The sequence below is a fragment of the Trichomonas vaginalis genome, chromosome II (assembly GCF_026262505.1).
Source record: "Trichomonas vaginalis G3 chromosome II, whole genome shotgun sequence".
NCBI classification, from domain to species: Eukaryota; Parabasalia; order Trichomonadida; family Trichomonadidae; genus Trichomonas; species Trichomonas vaginalis.
Genome location: NC_067204.1, coordinates 17,616,709 through 17,640,883, shown reverse-complemented (window position 1 = coordinate 17,640,883; position 24,175 = coordinate 17,616,709). Strand labels below are relative to the sequence as shown.

The window sequence follows — 24,175 nt, the reverse complement described above, 5'->3', positions numbered from 1 at the left end:
ACTATCTAATCATCTATTGTATAATAATATGGAGCCCAGATGTTCGGATTATGATGTCAATAGTGAGTTTCGCATTGCCTGCCGAGAGAGAATCTCTTTACAAAATCAGATTTTTTGATAATTTTTTTTGCCAAAAAAAATCAAAATTCAAATAGTGCATTGGATATCAAACCCACAGCGATTTCAAATATTCCTTGTAGGTTATTCGATAATTCTGTGCATTATTTTAGTTTCTTTCACTCATGCTCAGCCAAAAATTCCTTATCTAAATCAATTCATTCCTCAGATTTACATTTCTTTAGTTCCTGTATCATTTATGAATATAACACGAGCAGAAACAAGTTATAAAGTATGGGCACAATACATTGAAAAGTTTTTCCCGAATTCGTTATTTAGATTTGCATTTTGCAGAAAAGTCAATATTGGAAACGTACCAACAATACTTTCTTTAGTATGCAATGATGCCTACTTACATCCATTCCGTGCTGCAATGCAAGACTTTTATTATAATACCACTTTACCATGGTTTCTGCGAACTGCAGATGATGTTTTCATAAGTATTGACAATTTATACAAATTAATATATGATTTAGAGCAACTTTACGATCCGAAAAATGAAATTGTTGTTAAAGGACATACAATAAATCTTACTGATATTGATTTCTTCATTCATGGAGGATCAGGATGGCTATTATCCCGTGCTGCTGTTAAAGAATTGCTATTTAATGAAAAATACCTTCCATTTTCAATGACAATAAGCATTGCAGATGATATTTTAATCAATAAATATTGGAAACGATTAGGTGTTACTTATAATAGCTCATATTCAGACAAATTTGCAGGAAACGAAATTGTTCAGCACCAGAAGAATATAATGCCCAAATTGGACTTTAAGACATTATCTACTTGTCCAAATCAAGAAGATTTAATAGATCCGAGAAACATTGCAGTTTGGCATTCAGCTGATAATGAATTAGCCGTAATTCTTCATGGAGATAGATTCATAAAGGCTGCACCACCAGAAATTCGTGCTTATTTCAACGAAACTCGAATGTATTTTTGCAAAATTTAATAAATTTGTTTGTTTATATTTTTTTAATTCACAATAATCTTTTTTAAAAAGAGAACATAATATGGAAACATAAAGTATTCTAATCCTATCGAGATAAGTGGCAATAACTAAAAAAAAAATAATATTATACTTTATTTATTCTAAATAACAAGGAGATTTAAGAAATACAGTAAAATTCTTATGAAAATCTACTTCCAAGGAGGTAATTTCGGCGAATATTTGCTAATACAATAAAAACTGCTGAAAGAATTCCGAAAAAGATAATCATTTTGATTGCAAAGAAGTATCCAAGGCTATCTTGTGGGGTGCATGATGTATAGTTTCCTTTGCTGCTTTGAATATAACCTGTTTGATGACATTGTGGAATTTTTGAAAACTGGCTTCCTTTGCATGGCACGCACATATCTCCTTTAGTTAAATTTTCGAGTGAATATCCAGCTACAATTAAAAACAAGATTAGCATTTATTGATAAATTAGCACTTTTATCGTTCAGTATTTGTCAATGTAAATTATTTTCAGTTTACAAAACAGAAAAAAAATTATTAATAACGTGTAATTGAAGATGACTCAACCAGCAAAGACTGAATATACTGGTGACACTCTTCTTAAATACGATCCACCCGTCATTAATGAACTTACACAAACAAAGAAAATGAAAAAAGAGGCAGTTCCTGTTGCTGCAAATCCTCAACAATGGCTTGTAGACTTTCTTGATAAAATTTTCCCACCCAAGAAGTCAAATGATGGAACATTTGACTATATGCAACATGCAAGTACAGCTGCTGCATCACGTTCTGACATTATTGCGTTAGAAGAACAATTAGACTATTTATTAAAAGAAAAGAAAGCCAGAGCAACTGGAATATGTCCAATTAGAGCAGCGCTCTTTGATGATTGCTTCAACGAAGTTATCAGACAAGTTGCAGTTGATTGCACCGAAAGAGCTACGTTATTAATAGATATACGCGATGAAATACAAGAAACAATTAGCGGATATAGAAAACAATACGAATCTATTACAGCTCATGGAATTAGAGGAGCAATTCACCGTGAGCAAAATGAGAATAATTTAATTAAAGAAAACCAAAAATTAGAAGCAGATATCAAAGCTTTCGAAGATAGAATAGCAGATCTCAAGAAAAGAATGGCAGATGCAGAAGCAAATGATCAAGCTGATCAAAATGCAAAGAAGAAAGAGCATATGGATAAGTTAGCAGCATTACAGGCAGACAATGCAGCTCTTAGAAAGAAACTTGAAGACTTCCTTGTTTCACCTGTTGTTCTTGATGATAAACCACCACAGTCAAAGAAATAAATACCTTATTATTGCATGTTTCATTACAAACTTACTCATTTTTTCTTCAGAATTTTTCATTGCTCAAATTATAATAAAATAAAAATACAAAAAAATAAATATCGCAAATTCATTTTTTTCAAAAATCAACGATCATATCATTCTAAACGATATCTTATATCTATTCTCAGTATAATTTTCCAATACGAACATGATATTTATTTTTGAATATCATTTCCAGTAAAATTAATATTATTAATGAAAATGCAAATACACCAATACAGTAACATCAATCATGATCATACATGGCTTTCTGATATATTTGATAAATTGAGGAAATTATTTTTATTGTAATTTATATATATTCCATCCTTGAAAGTCTCTAAATACAAAATATTTTTTGATGATTCAATAATTTCGCGGATTTTAAATTGTGATAAATTAATTAAATTTGAAAATATGAATAAATTTAATGCTATAATGAGAACAATTATGCGCTACGTGTTTGGCAATCAAGAATAGTAAAAACTTGGAACTATCAGTCTTTAATGGTGGGAATTTAAACTTTTTATTTTTTTGAATAAAAAAGTTAGATTGATATCCGATTGACCAACTTTTAATTTAATAATAAATCCAATTATCAGATTATTACTTTAGTAATTTATCACCGAAATTTGACAAAATTTCAAAAGGCTCTGAAATTAATTTTACACCTCTTTTCAAAAGTTCTCACATCGGCTGAACAATAAGAATAATAGCGATTTTATATTTTATTTATGATCCAAATACTCTTTTCAAAATTGAATGTGATCCAAAAAATCAATCAAGTTTAGATATTTTGTCACGTTTTGAATACCAACCGTCTACTGACGGATCAAATTGTTTGACACTTCAAAATCATTATTGCAATGGATTGCAGGAATACTTCCGACATTAAAAAAGCAGCCGAGAAGATCTTATCCAAGCTATCTAAAAAGGAAGTTCAAGTTATTGAAGACTATTTTTCGATTTTATATAGCAATAAAAGATCAAGAGTGCAATTTAGCGCTGAAGAAGACAGCAAGTTGCGTGAGCTTGTCAAGTTACATGGATGCAAAGATTGGAAGATAATCTCCGAAAATATGGAGAACAGATCACCTCGCCAATGCAGAGATAGATGGTTCCATTATTTAAGTTCAGAGGTTAATAATAGGCCATTTACAGAAGATGAAGATAACCTACTCAGAAATTTATTTTCCCAATTTGGAAGTAAATGGGTAATAATGACCCACTACTTTGTTAACAGATCTGATACAAACTTGAAAAATCGCTGGATTGCTTTATTAAGAAAGGAAGCTAAAACCAAAAATTCAACAAGTATATCAGAATCTCCAGTCCAGGTATCTCCTGAGGAGTTTCCGATATCGGATGATTTTGGCTCTTTCTTGTTTTGAATCTAGAAGTTAATTACCTTGGATTTTATACAATAAGGTCAATAATACTATATATTATTTTAATAAACTCTATTTAGTTCAAACATCACTATTTTTAATGAAATAGTTTGGTCTGTAACAATTTTTCATTTTGGTTCGATGGAATTCGGAGAAAATCTTATATTATTTACTTAAAATGTTATTTTATGAGGATAAATTTGAATTTGTGATTATATACGATCAATAATTTATCCGTCTCGAAATGAAATGTTACAAATAACATTATTACTAATTCTAGTAAATGCTTTCACACGCTTATCATTATCTTCATACTTATTTTTATCAATATACACATCTTTAGTTTTCATATTCGACGATATACTTAGTTTTAAATGTTTCTCCAATATTTTTTGCATGGCGGAACGAAGCACATATTTTTCATTAAGCATAAGTCCCAAAGTACCTTGTCAGATTAATCAGCAATTTGAAAATCTTGATCAATTAATATAGGAAAAAAATTATGCGTGCAAACAACTTGCGTAATGAGTTTTTCATAACAAAATTGATTTTTGAAAGGGATGAGCAAAAATAAAATAATTTTTTTTTGTTACAATAATCATTTATGAATCCCCCGGAGGCACAGAATGACAAATTGATCGAATTGCTGATCAAGAAGTCAGAACAGTTCCTCCCAAATATTGCTTTATACTTTGAACGCGATGAACTTTTAATTCGAAAATCTAACCATCCAATTAAGAACAGTGCTAAACAATCAACACATAAAGATCCAGCGAAGTTATCACCAAAGTTCGATGCTTTTAATATCACACCGGCAAGAAATGTAAGAAAAGGCCAAGTCGTAAATAATTGGACTTTTATCCTTTCCGAATATCGCGCCAAAAACAGCAAAACATTTTTCATCTCAGGTAGAGAGCTCGAAGGCCTCGAGCGTGCTTTCTGGTTTATTTACCTTAACGGACAATTTTTCTTATATTATCCTGACTCGGGTACGATAGCCATCTGCTACTCATCAGGAACGATGACCATCAAAGGAAATGTTATTTCCTTCACAAATGAGGACAACCAACCGCATAAATTCATGGCAATTAGCAATCCAACGTTTCAAGGCTTTCATAATTTCATAACTGGCGCATTTTCCAACACATCTAAGATACCCTTTGAAGATTTCTTTAAATCATTTTTAGCAAAAGTTAATTATCCGAAAATTTCTGCTATTACAATTTCTTACTATCGATATATCTTCGAAAGTTCTATAATGTTGTATGGCTTTGTCCATGAATCTTGCAAGACAAGGACGCAAAACGAGAAATTGGCAAAAGCCTGGATTTCTGCCGTAGATACTAAAATTATTTCATTGCTTAAGGTTTGGTTCTTCACATACTTCAAAGAACATACCATTACTGACGCTTTCGATAAGAAGGATGTCTTTTTGTTTACAATTCTTCGAATTATTTTCATGAATGATCCAGAATTCGCAGCTTTTGCTAGTAAATACAAGGAAAATCATGATCCTATGCCATTTACAAACATTAGTTTGACAGAACTTGTAAATTATATCATTTTTATTGTATTCAGCTCTTCCATCTTTCAAAACATGACGGAAACAGACAGATCGATGATGACATTGAAGTTCATATTTGAAATCATACTCAATGATACAGAAATTCGCAAACATTACCAAGATACTTCTTTATTAGTTTATTTCATTGACAGATACGATGTTAAACCCGAACTCAACATGAGGATCCAACCCTCCATTTCCGAAGAAGAATGCCAAGCGTTTTTGGACGAAATTGTTGCAAATGTTGAATATTACATCAAACATTTCACAACAACACCCTTCCAACAGAACATCGAGGACTACAATACCTTTTCCAACCCTTCAACGCTCCGTTCACAGCAACTTTTCTCTACAAATGTTTATCGACCGAGAACAGATTCCGCCTTACTTCTCCAGCGTCCTCCAGACAGTGTTCTTGCCGATGCCCATATCTACGACAGCTTTCCCATTGCTGGTCCTCAGAGTTTGCCTGTTAAAAAGAAGCCATCAACATTTACTCCACTTGGAGACAATTCACAGACATCGAACTCTGATTCTGGACCACAGTCAGCTCCTGTTTCTGCATCTCCATTTGATTCTACTCCTGGCTCTCCGATTGTTCCTTTCGGACTTGCAACTCCTCCTTCCCTTTTAACTCCTCAACCAAAGGAATCAAAACCTGTAGAGATCTCTCCAATTGCTCACGACAATCCACCTGCTCCTTCCAGCTTCGACGACTTCTCTATCCCTCCTTCAATTGTTCCTTCAGAAGAAGACGACAAAGATGATGACGGCGTCGTCAAAATTCCTTCTGATTCTGACTCAGACAAACCTGTTGTTGACGAAAAACCAAAAGAAAAAGAACCAAAAGAAGACGAAAAACCTAAAGAAACAGAAAAGCCAAAAGAAAAAGACGAAGAGAAACCTAAAGAAACAGAAAAGCCAAAAGAAAAAGACGAAGAGAAACCTAAAGAAACAGAAAAGCCAAAAGAAAAAGACGAAGAGAAACCTAAACCAAAGGAAGAAGAAAAACCTAAAATTAAAGATGAAGAAAAACCGAAATTTTCGGAAATTCCGAAACCGAAAGAAGAAGAAAAACCGAAACCAAAGTTTGTTGAAGAAGAGAAACCAATTCCGAAATCTCCATCAAAGAAAGTTGGTTTCAAGTTAGATAATCCACAACAACAAACACCAGAAAAGAAGAAAATTGAAGAGAAGAAGAAGAGTTCAGATGATGATTCAGATGACGAATTCAAGTTGACATTGGATGACATCAAAATTGATTACAGTAAACAGTATCCACCACAGTTCTACTACAGACCAAACAGAAAGACATCAAGGCCACTGTTGAGAGGAAATTTAGTTAAACAGTGTATTTTAGATCAAAAGAGAGAAGAGTGGGAGAAAGAAAGAGCTGAAAAGAGAAAGAGGAAAGAAGAAGAAAAGAAAAAGAAGGAAGAAGAAGAAAAGAAAAAGAAGGAAGAAGAAGAAAAGAAAAAGAAGGAAGAAGAAAACAAACAGAAAGATGATGAAGAAAAAGAAGAAATTATTAAAATTGCTCCTCATCGTAATTACGATGGAACTGAAGAACCTCCAATGGAAAGCGATAATGATTCAGAATCGGATGTTACTATTCAAAATGCTTAATAAAACTTTTTTATTAATCTATTTCGTGATAAATTAATTCATTTTTAAATAAAAGATAATTTCTCTCCATAATTTTTGATTCATGTTATATTCATGATGTCAAACCTTGAGATTCTTTATAATATTCCATTTCCATTATTCTCCTATTGTATGTAAAGAAAATTGGTTTACGTTTCCCAAATTTTCCTACAGAATAAAGGTAATGAAATATAAAGAGAATCTCACATAACGTTTCATCAATTTTTCAATTTCATCATTTATATCATCGATTTTGGAAATCATCAATTGAAACACTTATCCTATCAATCATCATTAATTGAGTATGAACTTCAATGATATTTCTTTCAAGTTGTAATAAATTTGAATTAAGACAAACAGGAAGAATCGATATACAAAAATGATAATAACTAGTTAATAAAAGACGAAGAAAGAACAGGCAAGATCTAGTGAGGAGATTATCATTTTGGCTCTGTTAAATTCATTAACACTAAATTTTTATTACAATACAAAACACTAAATAAAACTATTTTTAATACATATATTCCTTTTTTTCGATAATTTGGACTTTTTGTCCAAGGAATTGGTTTGGAGGATATTCTTCACTGACATAAACAGTTACTCTATCAGAAAACAGTCCTTCTCCAGAGATGTGGTTGTATCCGTAGTAAGAAGCAGTTGTCAGTGATTTACAACCAGAGAAAATGTTTGGTTTGAACTCTTTCATTGAATTTGGAAGAACAACTGATTTCAGACTCGAACATCCCTCAAAAAGAGATTCCTCAAGTACAGAAACAGTTGCATTCTCCAAATTCGCCATCTTTAACGATGTACAATTGACAAAAGCCATTGGTCCAATGTAATTCACTGACATTGGAAGGGAAATCCTTGTTATTTCCGAACATTCGAAGGCTCTTGATCCTATTCTTGTTACATAGTTAAGGATCTTTACAACAGATGTCTTCGAATGCGAAAATGCACAAGAATTAATTTTGAAATACGATTTCGGAACAGTGAATGACTTATTCGTCAATGTAGGAGGATACATCACAAGGGAATGGTTCTTTTTATCATAAAGAACACCGTCTTCGTCTGTGAAAACTTTGTTGAATTTGGAAACTTCAAATTTTGATAATTCTTTACAATGAGAGAAAGCACCGAATTTAATGAGGTATACGTCCTGAGGAATGAACATTGATGTTATTGATGTATACGCGAAGGCTTCTTCGCCAACAATTCGAGTGTTTTCGGGAAGAATTATTGATTTCAAACTTTCGCAGCCGTAGAAGAATCTACTAGGGATAATCTTGGTGGGAAGGATGGTCATATTGATCCAGTTCATCTTCTTGCAACCAAAGAATATGGAATCTTGAATTTTTGAAAGAGTATAATTATTTTTCGAAGGAAGGAATGTAATATGCTCAACATTACTATTGTAGAAAGCATATTTATGGATAATAACAACTGATAGCTGGATTTGGACCTTTCTGACGTTAGTTTTTGCAAAAGAATATTTTCCAAGAGAATAAGTTGTTTTATGGATCCTAAATGTGTCTCTTACTTCATTTGGAGGGAAGAAAATAAGCTCATTTCCTTCTGGTTTGGTTGGATCAAGAAATGCAAGAACATTATCAATAACTACGTACATTGGAGAGTTGGATTTGATCACACTGAGTTTATTGTTAATCAATGCGCATTTTCCAATGTATAATGTTCCTTCTGGGACTGTAAACGTTTCGATTTTTGTATCTTCATATATGTAACTGAATAAATACTCTGTACATGGTGGCAATGTTAAGTTTATGAGGTTTGAACACTTTGCAAATGCATAAGATTCAACAGTAACTAATTTCGTATTTGTAAGGTTGATTTTGTTTAATTTAGTGCAATTATAGAACGTTTTCTCCATTATAAGAGTTAAATTTACAGGGAACTTGAAAGAATCGCTTATTTGAGTACTTTGGAAAGCAAATTTTCCAATTCCTTCAAGTTGTGGAGGTAAATATACATTTTCGAGTTGAAAACAATTCATAAATGTTCCATTTGGTAGATCGAAGAGATGCAATGCTGATATATTTGCTGTTTTCAGATGACTACAATTTGCAAAAACGAAATCGTTAAAAATTGTAACAGCACTGGGTATATGGATGGATGTTATTGATGAATTCGCGAAAGCTTGTGAATCAATAGCTCTCAAAGAATCCGGAAGTTTAACTTCTTTAAATTTCGAACCAGAAAAGGCATTAGAAGATATAATTCTTGTTTTATATATTGTTTTCTTGTACTTAAATAAAGAAGGAATAGTAATTTTATCATATTTGCATGGAAAAACGTAATTGATAGCAGCACTTTTGGTTTTCGGATCGAAGCGAACCGTAGCATTAAGCTTGGGAAGTGTGACATTCAATGAAAACTCCTTTTCGGGATTTTTTGAAATCACACTTCGCAAAAAAAAGACAAACATTAAAAATAATGATATCTTAATAATATAACATCGAATATTTAGCTTGTGTGATTATAATTAATAAAATAAATCACCAAAATCTGAAAAATTTCAATAAAATAATTTCGAATTTCAAAAATTATAGAATTTAAAGTGAAAATTTAATAATGCTAGAACATTTTAGGAATTTTTATTTTAATTTTGTCTTCCAGAATTATTAGCTAATTTACAAAAATTTTGTCAAAAGCTTCAAATTGAATTCAAAATAATCGACTCAATAAATGCTCTCCCTGAGGCTTCCTGACCGCATCGCCAAAGAGAGACCATACGGTGTTAAATCTTATGCAAAGCCTCGAAAGGCTTCAGAGAAAACAAGGCAAGAAGAATCAGACTTCCACGAAGAGATTAACGCCCAATTTAGACCAAAGGAATCAATTCATCAAAATGAAGCAGAATTAATGGAAGAATGTAATTTCGATGAAAACAGAACTATTACAGTCGTTGGAATTTTGAAAGATAAATTACAACCAATAATTGAATATTTTAACAATAATTCTGGAGAAAATCCGAAAATATTTGATACACCAGTAACAAAGAGAAACCTTAATTGGATATTTATAAAATTTAAATCAGATCCTAGAAAGATACCTTGCGTTAAACCATTGATCGAGATAGAAAAAAATTATTGCGTTGGCTGCTTTTACGGTATGTTCCGCGCAGAAATATTAGAAAATCACGAAAAGAAGGAATTACCTGTTTTTAGAGTTTGGAAAGATAATCAAAATCTTGCGAATGTTGCATGGGAACACAAAAATCTATGGATAAAAATCAGAGAATTTTTGTTAGGACAGGGTGAAATCAGAATTACAAGCCAACCTTCCGGAATTTGGTCTTTTGTTAATCGTTATTTTTAAAGATTATTAGAATAAAGCTATATAAATTATGTTTATCTGTAATAAAACTGCTAAATTATTTATTTTCGATATAAAGAATCTCTAAGAACAATTCAACTAAGGATATAGCAAAATTAACTATATCATAATTTGATCATAAATAAAATCGTTTTAAATTACTTCTTCATTTAAATTATAACAATTATTTTTGGTTTTATATTTTTTTGGATCAAATCCATTTTAATAGAATTTATATACTATTCATCTATTAGTAAACACTACCGTATATTATTTTTTAAGCTATCTTATTTTTTGAAATTTTATTCAAATCTTTGGTCGCAAGAAGAATTGCATGATAAATAAAAACATTTAATCAAAGTCAATTTTATTTTTCATATTCAAATGGACTGAGTGTTAACATTTAACATTTTTTGCTAATTGTCGTCAAAAATTAGGCGTAAAGCAAAAATTAATATTTCATATGGTTTTATGATAGATAAGCATTATATTCCCACTCATTATATTCGTAAATTTTGAGGTTTATCCTTCGCTTTTAAGATCATTGAATTTGATTTTTATATAAAATAGTTATATATTAGAAAATAATATGAGTTTATGTGATATTATTTTTCAGAAGATTTTGTGTTCTTCTTCAAAATTTTATTTTTTTATTAAAAAGAATCTTTACAAAATATACATTTACTTTAATTAATATTTAAAAACGTGCTCTATCAAAAGTTCCAAAAATTCAATATTTTAGCTTTTCTGAGGTGTCACTTTTGATGAATTTCTGTTTACAACAAAATTGCTGCCTTTAATAGTAATACATGAAATGAGATTAGGAATATTGTTACATCATTGGCAATTGATATTGATTATACAAATATTGGATGAAATCATGCATTGATGCACTACTCTCGTATTTTATGCTATTCTATTATGTTGTGAAATAAAAACCAAATTATTACCTCAAATACGCTTTATTATTGAGTATTTTACTACTAAATGCTTGTGTTAAACACATACACAATCAAATTTTCTCTAATATTTGGTTTTATACATGAGTGTTTTTGAATCAATGTTGTATTTGAGTGTATTGATGGCATTGTAGAGAAAATGATAGCCATTCTGTCAAAAATGATAATGATTACTTATGTTTGCCAATTTTTGTAGTTACAATCAAATGAATGTCTTTTATACTCATTTATGAGTGGCAACCCAGACATCATGCACGAATGTATGAGTTACAAACAACCCGATGAAAAGTGCATGGAATATGCGATCAAAACTCACAACATCAATTTCATTACTTATTTGAAGAATCAAAAAGGAATTGAAATTGATGGATTGTGCTGTGCAGAATTTAACAATCTTCAAGCATTCTTTTATTTTGTTGATGAAAAGCAAGATTTGAATTGCTGCTTGTCAATATCAGGCTGTTTTAACATTGTCAGTCTTTGCGAATTTTTCTGAAATCATGGAGCAGATATCAATGGATGCGACGGCAAAGGCTTCAGTTGCTTGCATTATGCATGTGAATATGGAAACAAAGAAGTCATGGAATTTCTTGTTAATAATGGTGCTGATGTTAATGCTCATAGTGATGACGGGGAAACTCCACTCATCAGAGCTACGAAGTTCTGCAGAAAATCTGTTGTTGAATTTCTGATTACTCATGGTGCAAAAGTTAATGAAGCTGATAAGAATGGAAATATTCCATTGCATTTTGCCTTCCAATGCTGCAACAAAGAAACTGCAATGCTTTTATTATCGAATGGAGCTGATGTCAATAAAACAGATAAAGATGGAACAACATGTCTCCATCTTGCATTGAGAAATAACAATAATATTGTTCAAACAGTTGAACAGCACAACGATGAAGTTATTTCTAAAGAAGAGTTTGATGCTGCGGAAGGAATAATTAAGGAATTCGTTGAATTACTAATCTCATATAGCGCTAATGTAAATGCAGCTGAAAATGACAGTGAAACACCATTGCATATCGCTTCTAGATTCAACTTCAAGCAGTTAGTTGAGTTACTTATTTCTTATGGAGCTGATGTCAATGCAGAATATAAGGATAAAAGAACTTCCTTGCATCTTGCCGCATCGAACAATCTCAGAGATGTTGCAGATATTTTAATTAACCATGGTGCAAATATTAATGCAATTGACGCTCGCGGAAAGACAACACTCCATTATGCTGTTTGGTTTGATAGCAAAGAAACAGTTGAGTTGTTGATTTCCAAAGGAGCAGATGTGAATGCAAAGAATGAAAAAGGAAAGGCTTTATTGCATTATGCAGCCACAAACAATCTCAAAGATATGGCTGAGTTACTTATTTCACATGGAGCAGATGTAAATGTTGAGGATGAAAATGGAAATAATCCACTTCATTACGCTTCTGCAAACAGCAAAGAAACAGCAGAAGTTCTCATTTTACATGGTGCAAATGTGAATGCAGTTGAAAAACGCGGAAAGACATCCCTTCATTATGCGGCCATGAACGGCAACCAAGAAATGGTTGAACTGCTTCTCTCCAATAATGTTGACATTAATGCTAAGGATGAGCACGGAAAAACGCCATTAGACGCAGCATTAGCAACCAATCAAGTCGATTTGGCCAAAGTCCTTCGTTCTCATGGAGGAAAAAGGTCAAAAGAACTATAACTTGCTGTTATAGAAAATTTTTTATAATGCGTTTTAACTTTATTATTAAAAATTTATACCCTATAATTTTATGAATATGGCACTTTTCGTCGATTTTCAAAGAATTAAATCGCTTCTATCTCAATAACTAATAAACATATAAGATTTTTGAAAGTATATATATAGTGTACTACATCTCAAGATATTATTAATATGTATTAGAAAGAATAATATATTGGATTTTGATATCACAAAATGACTTTTCAATTTATTGTAGTTCCTCACAGAGTTGAGATTCTACAAAATTCTTTGCAGATAATTTATGAAGGGATGATAGACTAACGAACTATAGATACATGAATTGAAAATAAAAAAATCGATTAAATATGAACCTTCATAAACCGTTTAAGAAACTTAAAAACTATTCTTTATTGTTTATTTTGGACGAAGTTTAATATGATTGTGGTTTTATTGGACAATAATCGAGTAACGGAAAAATATAACATTTATCTATAAAGTGAAAAATTAGAGGTATATTTCGTAAGATATTTCCTCTCTGATTACAAGAACTATTGTGAGCTATCAATCTAATGAAAGAGAGCAGATTTGGCCGTAATGAAAATGCAATACTTCGAAAATCAATGCAAAAAAGATTAATTTGTTAGAAACAATCGACTATGACACTGAATTCTAAGAGCAAACGTTTACATTAGGATATTTTGATCATTTCCAAATATTGCAAAATTGCATTTAAACAAGTTAAGGAGAATACTATATTAACCGTGTTGTAAGGAAATATAACAATTTTAAAGATTTTGCGACAGAATTTGAAAAGGTAACTAAACTCCTTTCGCCGATCCGATTTGCTCCATATTTAAAATATAGCTTGCATATGTAGAAGAAAAGCTAATTTTGAAGTACGCCCGAAATCCACCAACAGGATTTCGAGCTACTAAAAAGGTACTTTTAAATGTGATTTTTTTTATAAAAAATTAAATTTATTTTAAGATCAGACTAAAAACTAATTTTATGGAAAATCTATATCGACAAATTTATTACTTATTGGGTATATAGATTTTTTGATTATGGCGATTATGTCTGATATGCTTCCAATAAGCCAAAACACATTTCATACTGATTTCTATAAAAGGTATCTTTATTATAGAAGTGTAAGCTATATCTGTTTGTTTTTTTATTAGAACAAATTCAAAATTCTCTTATAAGGACTAGATGAAATCTGTATTATTAAATCATTAGCTAAATGAAGGTTCAAATAGAAAGTAAATATCAATTTATATGATACTGAAACCAAATAGTTCTTTTAATAAAAGATAACACGCTGAAAATTATTGAGTATTTGCAAATCTCAAAAATCTATTGGTGAATTTGGCTCAACTTTTAAAATTATAACATCCATATCAAATCATAAAAGCAGACAAAAATTAAAGCCAAACCTATCGGCCAATTTTTTTTTGATATTTTGATTTTTGAGGTATACTTTTAAAAGTGGATTTAAAGCACTTATGAAAAAACATTAACTTCTGTCGTTATGATTATTGATTTAGACAATAATGATTTTAATCTTTGATTATCAAAACACTAAAGTCATCTTTTTAACATTTGCTTGGTAGCATTAACTCAAGTCTAAAGTACTATTTTATGTGGCACTCTTAGAATTTTTGTATTCATTGTACACGCTGAAATAGTACCATTAAAGTTATGGCGGACTTTCAAAAAATAGTTTGGTCACCTTTGAATTTGAAAAAATATGAAAATCAGATATATAAAAATTGAATAAAATAACATTATGATGGAATATAAGTAGATGAGCTATTAATGCTGCTATGATTTAAAATTGAGTAGTAATGAAATAGAATTTCGATTAAAAAAATTAATGTAATCGTATGAAAGCTTTGATCCAAATAATTAATATTCGCAAATATTTTAACCTACTAATAAAATTCTGATTATATTAAGATATTTTAAAAATGAGATTCCAAATTGAATGGTGATGGAGATGAAAATTTTTAAAAATATAAATAAGAGGATAAATTGATTGAGATATTAACTAGTAAATATTTGAAAAAGTAAATTATTTGAAATCCTTTAAAAATGTTACGGATAAAAGCTATATAAATAAAATGACTGGTGTGGTTGGTTAGCTTAATGTGTAATATCAAAAAGAATTAATGGGTGTTGTGAAGTGAGCAACTTTGAGAAGAATCATTTGTGATTCTTGTCAAAGTTGAATCAAAGACAACAATTGATAGACAATTGTTGTCTTTGTGTACAACATTCACTTGAATTATAAACAATAACAAGTGTTTGTTGTTCACTGAGCAACTTTGATAAGAATCATTTGTGATTCTTGTCAAAGTTGAATCAAAGACAACAATTGATAGACAATGGTTGTCTATGTGTTCGATAAACACGTGTTATTTATGAATATACACGTGTTTGTTGTTCACTGAGCAACTTTTAAAAGAATCATTTTGTAATACTTTGAAACACAAAATAGCATATTATGCTTTTATTTATCTATATGTGTCATTTTGGGAGACATTGTCTATGCAAGTCTCCCAGAATGACACATTCATACACAATCTTCTTCTGATTGTGTATCTTTTGTCAACAAAGTGCAACAGTGCACTGTTATTGTGTGCTATGTGTCATTGTGGGAGACATTGTCTATGCAAGTCTCCCAGAATGACACATTCATACACAATCTTCTTCTGATTGTGTATCTTTTGTCAACAAAGTGCAACAGTGCACTGTTATTGTGTGCTATGTGTCATTGTGGGAGACATTGTCTATGCAAGTCTCCCAGAATGACACATTCATACACAATCTTCTTCTGATTGTGTATCTTTTGTCAACAAAGTGCAACAGTGCACTGTTATTGTGTGCTATGTGTCATTGTGGGAGACATTGTCTATGCAAGTCTCCCAGAATGACACATTCATACACAATCTTCTTCTGATTGTGTATCTTTTGTCAACAAAGTGCAACAGTGCACTGTTATTGTGTGCTATGTGTCATTGTGGGAGACATTGTCTATGCAAGTCTCCCAGAATGACACATTCATACACAATCTTCTTCTGATTGTGTATCTTTGTCAACAAAGTGCAACAGTGCACTGTTATTGTGTGCTATGTGTCATTGTGGGAGACATTGTCTATGCAAGTCTCCCAGAATGACACATTCATACACAATCTTCTTCTGATTGTGTATCTTTTGTCAACAAAGTGCAACAGTGCACTGTTATTGTGTGCTATGTGTCATTGTGGGAGACATTGTCTATGCAAGTCTCCCAGAATGACACATTCATACACAATCTTCAATTCTTGTTTTAATTTTGTCTCATATTAACTGAATATCTCTCTTCAACATATTTACTTCTAATACCCGACAATAACCTATCATAAAACCCCTAAAGCCACTTTTTCTTCTCTATTTACTTTTAAATTCTGAGATTCAAATTTTGTTCTATTTCATTCAGTTTTCTTTTATCAAAATCATATAACCATTCATACTGATTCTTAATTTACTATATTACATTGAGATTTCATCTTTTTTCATATTTCGAATTAAATCAGCTATTTAAACCTAATATCCGGACCTGTCAGTATTCAAATATTATTGGCCACATGTATCTGAGCATTTACACGGATTTTACCAATTTTGCAAAAAAAAAAACCATGAAAATGATAGAGTGGGTCATAAGGATCAGTTTTGCTATAGCTTGTCCGGCTTGAAATTCAATATTCATTCGGGAAAAGACGTTTCAAAATTTTGTAAAGTATTCAAATTTGCAGCTTTGTTCGATTTGAAAATTGAAATTTGAAACGAAATGACTGTATGAATATGTTCTTCATATTGAATCTAAGCATTTCTTGGAATTTGGAGTTTTTCTAAAAAGTTTTATCGGTTGAAAAATTAAAAATAAAACAAAAGAATTTTTTTCCGATTTTTTAAACGCATCTTAATTTTTAACGGACGAAGGAGTATTTGATCAAAGTTCAATAAGGCTATCACACTATATATAGTTTAGCTTGCAGCAAACAATAAAATTGGAATTTAATAACTTCATAAAGATTTGATAAAACCATTTTTGTGTAAATTAGTATTTAATAGGAAAATATGAAATTAGATTAGTCAAACATATAAATTGTTATTATATGAAATGATAACAATTGATAAAACATACAGATTGGAAGATTAGGTGAATTTTTGTGATGAATAGGTGTGTTTGTATGTAATGCCTCTATAGTATATTCATAATAAAAATTAGTATACTATAAAAACTTGATTTGAGAAGAAAATTAATGTGGAATAAGAAGATTGTAGAGAAACGTCTCATTCTGTGAGACAGTCACAAATAATATCTCCTTACCATATCAAATCCTTAAATTTTATATATGCTATTTTTTTAATCTTTTAAAAATTTCTCTTTAACTCTCTTCAAAGACTTTCTTTTATGTCAAAAATTTGTTTCACTTTGCCCCAACTCATATACTCTAAAAATAATAACAATAGCCAAATATATAAAATTAATTTTTAATTCATTAAAATTATATTTATTCAAAGTAAATCCTCATATAAACTTCTATGAACCATCCTCATCTGTTAATTCAATCAAGTATTCTAAGAAATTTGGGCAATTTTCTTCGAATAATTGGCTCTCATATGATAAATCTATTAATTCAATTTTGTCATGCATAAAATCATACTTTCCGAATATGCAATAGCATTTTTCAAGAGCCAACAATAAATCAATTTTAAATCTTAGACTGTTATTATTAAATGATTCAAGTAGTCCTTCCTCCAATAAAAAGTGGTACATTATTTGTTGATCGTTCTGTGAAAATTCGAAATTTAAGATACAATAGCAAATTATCTGAACGAAAAAATTTTTCTTGCTAGAATTGTAATCATTATAATTATCAATAATATTTGAAAAAAGACCGCTATAAAAGATAAAATCTTGATCGAAATGCGTAAAAACAATGAAAAGTATCTGATTGAAGAATTCTGGAACGCTTTGGTCTAGACACCACCATATGTAACGGTTAAGAGAGAACTGTTGATCTTGCATTATAAAGTCTACTAGTGAAATTTCGTTATTCATTAAAGAATACAATAATGTACCTATTTTCTTTTGTTTATTATGTGTTGATTTGTTTTGCCATTGAAAATAACATAGATATGTATCATCGGATTCTAATGCTAAAATTTTAAAGTCGTAATAAATAACAATCCGGGTAAAAACAAGGATATTTTCGTCAAATGCATCTATTTTGTCAACAGGAAATGGTATCTTGGAGACACAATCACCAATATCAATATTTTCAACATCTTGTTTATAAGATTTGATATTCATTAAAATTTGATATAAAAAAGTAAATTCATTGCTCAGAAAATTGAGAAAATTGAGAGTAACCGCCAAATAAGATTTTTAAAAATAAAGAACTAAGGGTACAGTACATATGAGAAGGAAGAATCCAAAATTTTATTTTTAAGGTTTTGCAAGAAATATTTTTATTAATAAACGGTAGAATAATAATAGGAATATCGATATTAAAAAAGAAATACATGAAATAAATAAAAATTTGATTCAACTTTGACAAGAATCACAAATGATTCTTCTCAAAGTTGCTCAGTGAACAACAAACACTTGTTATTGTTTATAATTCAAGTGAATGTTGTACACAAAGACAACAATTGTCTATCAATTGTTGTCTTTGATTCAACTTTGACAAGAATCACAAATGATTCTTTCAAAGTTGCTCAGTGAACAACAAACACTTGTTATTGTTTATAATTCAAGTGAATGTTGTACACAAAGACAACAATTGTCTATCAATTGTTGTCTTTGATTCAACTTTGACAAGAATCACAAATGATTCTTATCAAAGTTGCTCAGTGAACAACAAACACTTGTTATTGTTTATAATTCAAGTGAATGTTGTACACAAAGACAACAATTGTCTATCAATTGTTGTCTTTGATTCAACTGTATTAAAATTTTTAATTATATCTTTTAATTTATATTTATTTACGTTCACATTTCTTTTATATCCTTTATATTAATATAAAATTTCGGTTGATCTTCACTCTTTTTCACATATTTTTTCAATAAGATACCCAATTTTTGTATTTATTCTGATTAATATTTTTCACTGTTAATTTTATTGATATCTCAAACTATTTCAACATTTAGTTTTTTAAAAACTCTATTTTTTGTTCTCTCTCTCAATTTTCAAAAGTCATTAATTTTGCATTACTTTATTTAAAATATAATTAACATTGGATAAAAACATTTATTATAATGCCATTTTGGATCAATCGTATGATATTTCAAATCTTTTAAAATACACTCATTCATAACAAATAGTTGCCCTAGACATGTGCGTAACCTCTGTGTACGATATTCCAACACCTTACGACTGTATGCAAGTTTTTAATTATTGAATAAAAAAACAACAACATACCGTACTTCGAGTATAAAACATGTATACCCTAATAAAAACAAAAATTAGGACATATTTGATTTATGATTTCTTTTCACAAATCGAAATTTTGATCTCTCAATTTTAAACATTTTTCAAAAAAAAACTTATAAATATATTTCTTATTGTATAATATTGAAAAATAAATCATCATGGATGAATATTACTAGTACTTCAGAATTATTTATTTTTTCGATCTAAATATAGAAATAATATCTACTCTATATAAAAATAACAATTATTTAATTTTATTGAAATTTTTATTATTTGATTAATATATTTTATGTGATATCTTAAATAGCAATAAAAACTACACCACATAGTTATTCTAGGGTACCTTCATCTACTTCTAGAATTATAGGCTCTGGATTCGAATCTATGGTGCGCTATTGATAAAGTAAATTTCTCCATAGGCCCCCAAAAAATTGACAACCCAAGAATTATAGGGTATATATATTAGATTTGAAATGTTTTAATAGTAACCCATAATTATGTATATGGAAATATGATGAAAAACAATGATGTTTTATGTTTCGATGCTAATTTGAATGAGATGAAATATTTAATATGATTAATCTTTTGACTAATTAAGGGATGATAAATAAAAGTTGAATTATTTAAGAAATATTTAATTAAAGAAGTGAAAAAAAGGTTTAATATTAAATTTTTGTCTTTTAATTTTGTTTTTATAAAGATTATTAATTATTTATCAAAATAAAGATTTAAACTAGTTTAGTTTATTTTACTATTATCAAGCTTATGCCTCGTTCTTCTTGTCAGCAAGGAGTGGTTGTTCCTTGGATGGGTAAGTGAAGAATGGTAACTTGATGATTGCGTTGTACATGAGGGTAGATACGATGAGGATAGCGAAGCCAGCAAGCTCGAGCCAAGACCAGTTGCACCAGACTTCGCCGAATCCCCAGTTAGCCTTGTAGGCGATGAGCATGAAGATCCAGATAAGGAGTGTACGGGCAGCCTCAAGGATTGTACGGAAGATGGCGGAAGAGCCAGATGTGACGAGCATACCGAAAATGTTGTAAAGCATAACGGCGATGACGAAAATGAGGGAAACAAGAGCGATAGATCCAGAGTTGAATAACTGTTGGAATGAATCGAAGATGTTTTCAAGGGATTTGCCGAGTGGTGATGGATCTTGGCCTGGGCAGATGTAGGCGAATGGGCAGGCGATGACAACCATCATAAGAAGGCCCCAGATGCCTTCCCAGCCGACAATCTCGAGAGCTGGCATGTTAATGTCGCGGAGGATGAATTCTTCTGTAACAATCTGTCCGGCCTGAACTAACTGTGAGAGGATGACAAGGAAGCAACCAAGAACCTTCTGGCCAGCGGAAACTGGTGGAGCAGAGGAGGATTCGGAGGATGGGATGAAAACGCCAGCAACGCCAATCATAACTAAGGCAATGATTGTTGTTGTGATGGCAAACCACTCGTAGCCGTGGATGTGGCGCTTAAGGAAGATGATAGAGAGGATAGCAGAGAAGATAACCATGGAACCACGTAACATTTGGAAAACAGAAACGTTAATGTAGATAAGACCGAATGTCATTAATGTAGAAGCGAATAAGTCGAAAGCGGAAGGAACAGATGCCATAACTTTCTGGCGAATTGAAGATTTCGGACGTGGGCCCTTATTTTCTGGATCCCAGCATTTATTGATAAATACGGCGAATGCCATACCGAAGAACATTTGAATGGATTGCATGAATGGTTTATCAAAGTTGTGAACGATGCCCATATAACCTGGAGCATCGAGACCGAGCATAATCTTCATACAGACTGATGTAGCTGTACCAAGGATAAGCATGCCCGTAACGGCGAAAGCGTGCGAACCCATTTTTATTTTTTTACCCCTTTGGCCCCAAAGCTCTACGAAACCGCAGCTCTCAATTTTCATAAAGCGGTTTAGAGTTGTTCACATTTCGCATATAACTTTTGGTATTATATTTAGGTTTTCATGATTATTCTTATTTTTCGATTTGGGCTTGAATTAAACATAGGATTATTTTTTTCAAATCTAGTTATTAATGATTAACGAGCCATGAGCTACACAAATAACATCTGTTTCCAAAGACTGTAAACTACTAAAGCTTGATTATCCAAACTCTTTTGTCAACGAATAAAAATATGATGAAAATTAAATAATATAAACAATACATTTTTATATATCAACACCTGCAAAGCTGGCTAGCTGCTTGGAAGTGGCTATTCCTCCATGCAGATTCTTTACATCAAAATCAAATTTCTTTAGCATGGTAAGCATGTCTCTATCTCCTCTTTCTAGAGCTAATATGCATGCATTTGTCTTTTTCTGATATCTGAACTTCTTGAAAACTTGATTTGTCACTTCAGACATTTTAGATGGCGAAGCACCTTTTCCTATAAGCAATCTCAATGCAAATAGATTGGTCGGATGCATTGCAGCAGCTATAATAGGTGTTAATCCATCGCAATCAATCGAAGGATCAGCACCTCTCTTAATTAATTTCACTGCAATATTTGATTTCCCATGATAAAGTGCCCAGACCAAAGGAGTGAATTCCTTGTATTTCGAATTCAAACAATTAGTTGGGAATACCTCGAAATCATCAATTTTTGTGTGGCAAAGACAGAAGCATAATAATCCAGGCTCATCGACCTTTAATCCTTTCTCTACGAACACTTTAAACATATCACTTGTTATCTGCGATTTTTCTTTTCTTTCTAATAATCTTCTAAATATTACATTTGTCATCGTATTTCCTTTTTCATAGAATAATCTTACAACATCAGGTCTATTCGGCATGTCTGTAATCATATTGAAGAAGTCTTCTGATGTAACATTAGGAATTTTATTCAAAACCATTTGAATGACATCGATGTGAATTTTATCATTCAAATCATTCAAAACTTCTTTCTTTAAATTTGTTGATGCATTCAAGACATATCCAAATAAAAGAGATTCATATTCATTGGCGTAACGGAATAAATCAAAAGTTTCACAAGCTGTTTTTGTAATTAGATCAGAACTTTTGATTAACATAACAGCATCTAGATTTCTTACTTGCAACATTAATTTTGCGGCTAAAATTGATTGAATAGGATTCTTCTTAGTAATCATTAACTCAAGAAGTCTTATTGCAAATTTCAAATCAATTTCTCGAGCGTTTTTATCGTTAATGATTTGGAAAAGAGGAATATAAGCATCGAATTCAACAGAAGACGTAAAATCATTTTGTATGAGTTTGTAAGCAAGAGTAAATTCCCTTCTATCAATTGCTTCGAATAAAAACTTTGTATTTGTTTTGTAAGCAGCAGGAATTTGGAGATTATTTTCAATAACAAAACTGACATTCTCCAAAACACCTGTTTTACAAGCGAAACAAGCTGCTGGAGTTATTCCTTCTGCATTATATGGTTCCATTCCACCATTGTCTATCAAGTAATTCATAAATTTCTGCTTCCTTGTTTTGCAATCACTATAATTTTTAATGTCAGATTTTTTGCAATTTCTGAAATCCAAACCAGAACCAATAATAAACTTGCAAATTGTTTGTGATTTCAAATCACAAGCGAATTCGAAAGCATTCTGGTATGATTCCGCGTAGTTCTGAAGTTTAAGCATAAACTTCTTCATGATTTCCAATCCAATTGTTTTTGAAGTAATGAATTGTTTCGAATGCGAAATTTTGATGGCTGTGAATTTCGTAAGTTGCATTGTAAATGTTTCTACAGCATTGTATTTTGCAGCGAGAATTGCAACTTTCCATTCCTTTATTTTGAAGGTTTTCATCATTTCTTTGACAACTTTTGACATGTCATTTTTAATGGCAAATTCGAAAGGAGAAATTGATTCTTCGCTTGGAATTGATGTTGTATCTATTCCTTTTTGTGTTAATAAATACAATGCCATGTCCTGTTGTTTGCTCATTATGGCAGTCCAGAAAGGAGTTCTTCCATAATTGTCTTTGACATTTAAAGGAAAATTCATTTTCAACAAATACTCCAAAATTGGGATCTTTACTGAACAACAGACAGCAACTGTTGGAGGGTATGATGTGACATCTTTTGGACTTATCAGTTCCATAGATATAAGTAGCTTCACGGCGTTAAATGAACCACTTTTGGCGGCCACTGAAAGAACACTTTTCTTCTGATCATTTTCTAGATCAAGAAAAAAGCCAAAATCACGAAAGAAAGTCATAATTCTGGTTTGATCGTAACGTGCTGCTGTGCAAATTAGCTTGTATTTCTCGACTGATGTATTTTGGAAGAAACTGTTCGAAATTAAATAGTCCAATGTTTCGTAATGTCCATTCATCGTGGCAAGAGATGCACATGTATGACCATTATGGTCGAAATATATGTAACGATTATTTTGTGCAATTGCTTTAACGATTGATAAGTGTCCATAGTAAGAAGCGAGATGAAAAGGTAAATCTTTTTTTGTATCTTCACGAGTATAGCTGTATGTAGCATCGAATTGAGCGTAAAGTTCAATGTCGCCTGATGCTGCGGCGAAATGTGCTAGAGTATAGCCTCTTGAATCTACCAAGGCCAATTCGCAGACATCAACTAACATAATACACTTTCTCGCTTTTAAAAATATGGCTACACCAAGAATTGGTGGATTGTAAGCTAATATATCTGGTAATTTCGCTGAAGTTTCTCCTAAATTGTAATCAAAGTGCTTCATTGCT

At 31.1% G+C, this 24,175-nt stretch overlaps 9 protein-coding genes across 9 annotated transcripts, besides 2 other annotated features; 6 read left to right on the top strand and 3 right to left on the bottom strand.

Moving 5' to 3' along the window:
- Positions 1-11: 11 nt before the first annotated feature.
- Positions 12-1,072, top strand: TVAGG3_0562520 (beta1,3-galactosyltransferase family; the record flags this gene model as incomplete). The annotated part of the gene is made up of 1 exon (XM_001580611.1): positions 317-1,072. The coding sequence occupies one exon, from the start codon at positions 317-319 to the stop codon at positions 1,070-1,072; it is 756 nt and encodes a 251-aa protein (XP_001580661.1).
- Positions 1,073-1,623: 551 nt separating this feature from the next.
- TVAGG3_0562510 (dynein heavy chain binding) lies at positions 1,624-2,493 on the top strand (the record flags this gene model as incomplete). Its single annotated transcript, XM_001580612.1, has 1 exon — positions 1,636-2,388. One exon carries the CDS (start codon positions 1,636-1,638, stop codon positions 2,386-2,388), a length of 753 nt encoding a protein of 250 aa, XP_001580662.1.
- A 782-nt stretch (positions 2,494-3,275) lies between these two features.
- On the top strand, positions 3,276-3,800 carry TVAGG3_0562500 (RNA polymerase II transcription regulator recruiting protein; the record flags this gene model as incomplete). The annotated part of the gene is made up of 1 exon (XM_001580613.1): positions 3,276-3,800. The coding sequence occupies one exon, from the start codon at positions 3,276-3,278 to the stop codon at positions 3,798-3,800; it is 525 nt and encodes a 174-aa protein (XP_001580663.1).
- Positions 3,801-4,264: 464 nt separating this feature from the next.
- On the top strand, positions 4,265-7,042 carry TVAGG3_0562490 (neurofilament triplet H protein family; the record flags this gene model as incomplete). The annotated part of the gene is made up of 1 exon (XM_001580614.1): positions 4,402-6,987. The coding sequence occupies one exon, from the start codon at positions 4,402-4,404 to the stop codon at positions 6,985-6,987; it is 2,586 nt and encodes an 861-aa protein (XP_001580664.1).
- Positions 7,043-7,437: 395 nt separating this feature from the next.
- On the bottom strand, positions 7,438-9,448 carry TVAGG3_0562480 (ribonuclease inhibitor domain-containing protein; the record flags this gene model as incomplete). Its single annotated transcript, XM_001580615.1, has 1 exon — positions 7,517-9,448. One exon carries the CDS (start codon positions 9,446-9,448, stop codon positions 7,517-7,519), a length of 1,932 nt encoding a protein of 643 aa, XP_001580665.1.
- A 258-nt stretch (positions 9,449-9,706) lies between these two features.
- Positions 9,707-10,559, top strand: TVAGG3_0562470 (uncharacterized protein; the record flags this gene model as incomplete). The annotated part of the gene is made up of 1 exon (XM_001580616.1): positions 9,709-10,341. One exon carries the CDS (start codon positions 9,709-9,711, stop codon positions 10,339-10,341), a length of 633 nt encoding a protein of 210 aa, XP_001580666.1.
- Positions 10,560-11,084: 525 nt separating this feature from the next.
- Positions 11,085-11,122: a mobile genetic element.
- Positions 11,123-11,877: 755 nt separating this feature from the next.
- On the top strand, positions 11,878-12,990 carry TVAGG3_0562450 (ankyrin repeat, PH and SEC7 domain containing protein SECG-related family; the record flags this gene model as incomplete). The annotated part of the gene is made up of 1 exon (XM_001580617.1): positions 11,878-12,990. The coding sequence occupies one exon, from the start codon at positions 11,878-11,880 to the stop codon at positions 12,988-12,990; it is 1,113 nt and encodes a 370-aa protein (XP_001580667.1).
- Positions 12,991-13,800: 810 nt separating this feature from the next.
- Positions 13,801-14,723: a mobile genetic element.
- Positions 14,724-20,235: 5,512 nt separating this feature from the next.
- On the bottom strand, positions 20,236-21,333 carry TVAGG3_0562430 (membrane protein-related family; the record flags this gene model as incomplete). Its single annotated transcript, XM_001580618.2, has 1 exon — positions 20,236-21,333. One exon carries the CDS (start codon positions 21,331-21,333, stop codon positions 20,236-20,238), a length of 1,098 nt encoding a protein of 365 aa, XP_001580668.1.
- Positions 21,334-21,657: 324 nt separating this feature from the next.
- Positions 21,658-24,171, bottom strand: TVAGG3_0562420 (spectrin binding; the record flags this gene model as incomplete). The annotated part of the gene is made up of 1 exon (XM_001580619.2): positions 21,658-24,171. The coding sequence occupies one exon, from the start codon at positions 24,169-24,171 to the stop codon at positions 21,658-21,660; it is 2,514 nt and encodes an 837-aa protein (XP_001580669.1).
- Positions 24,172-24,175: the final 4 nt, after the last annotated feature.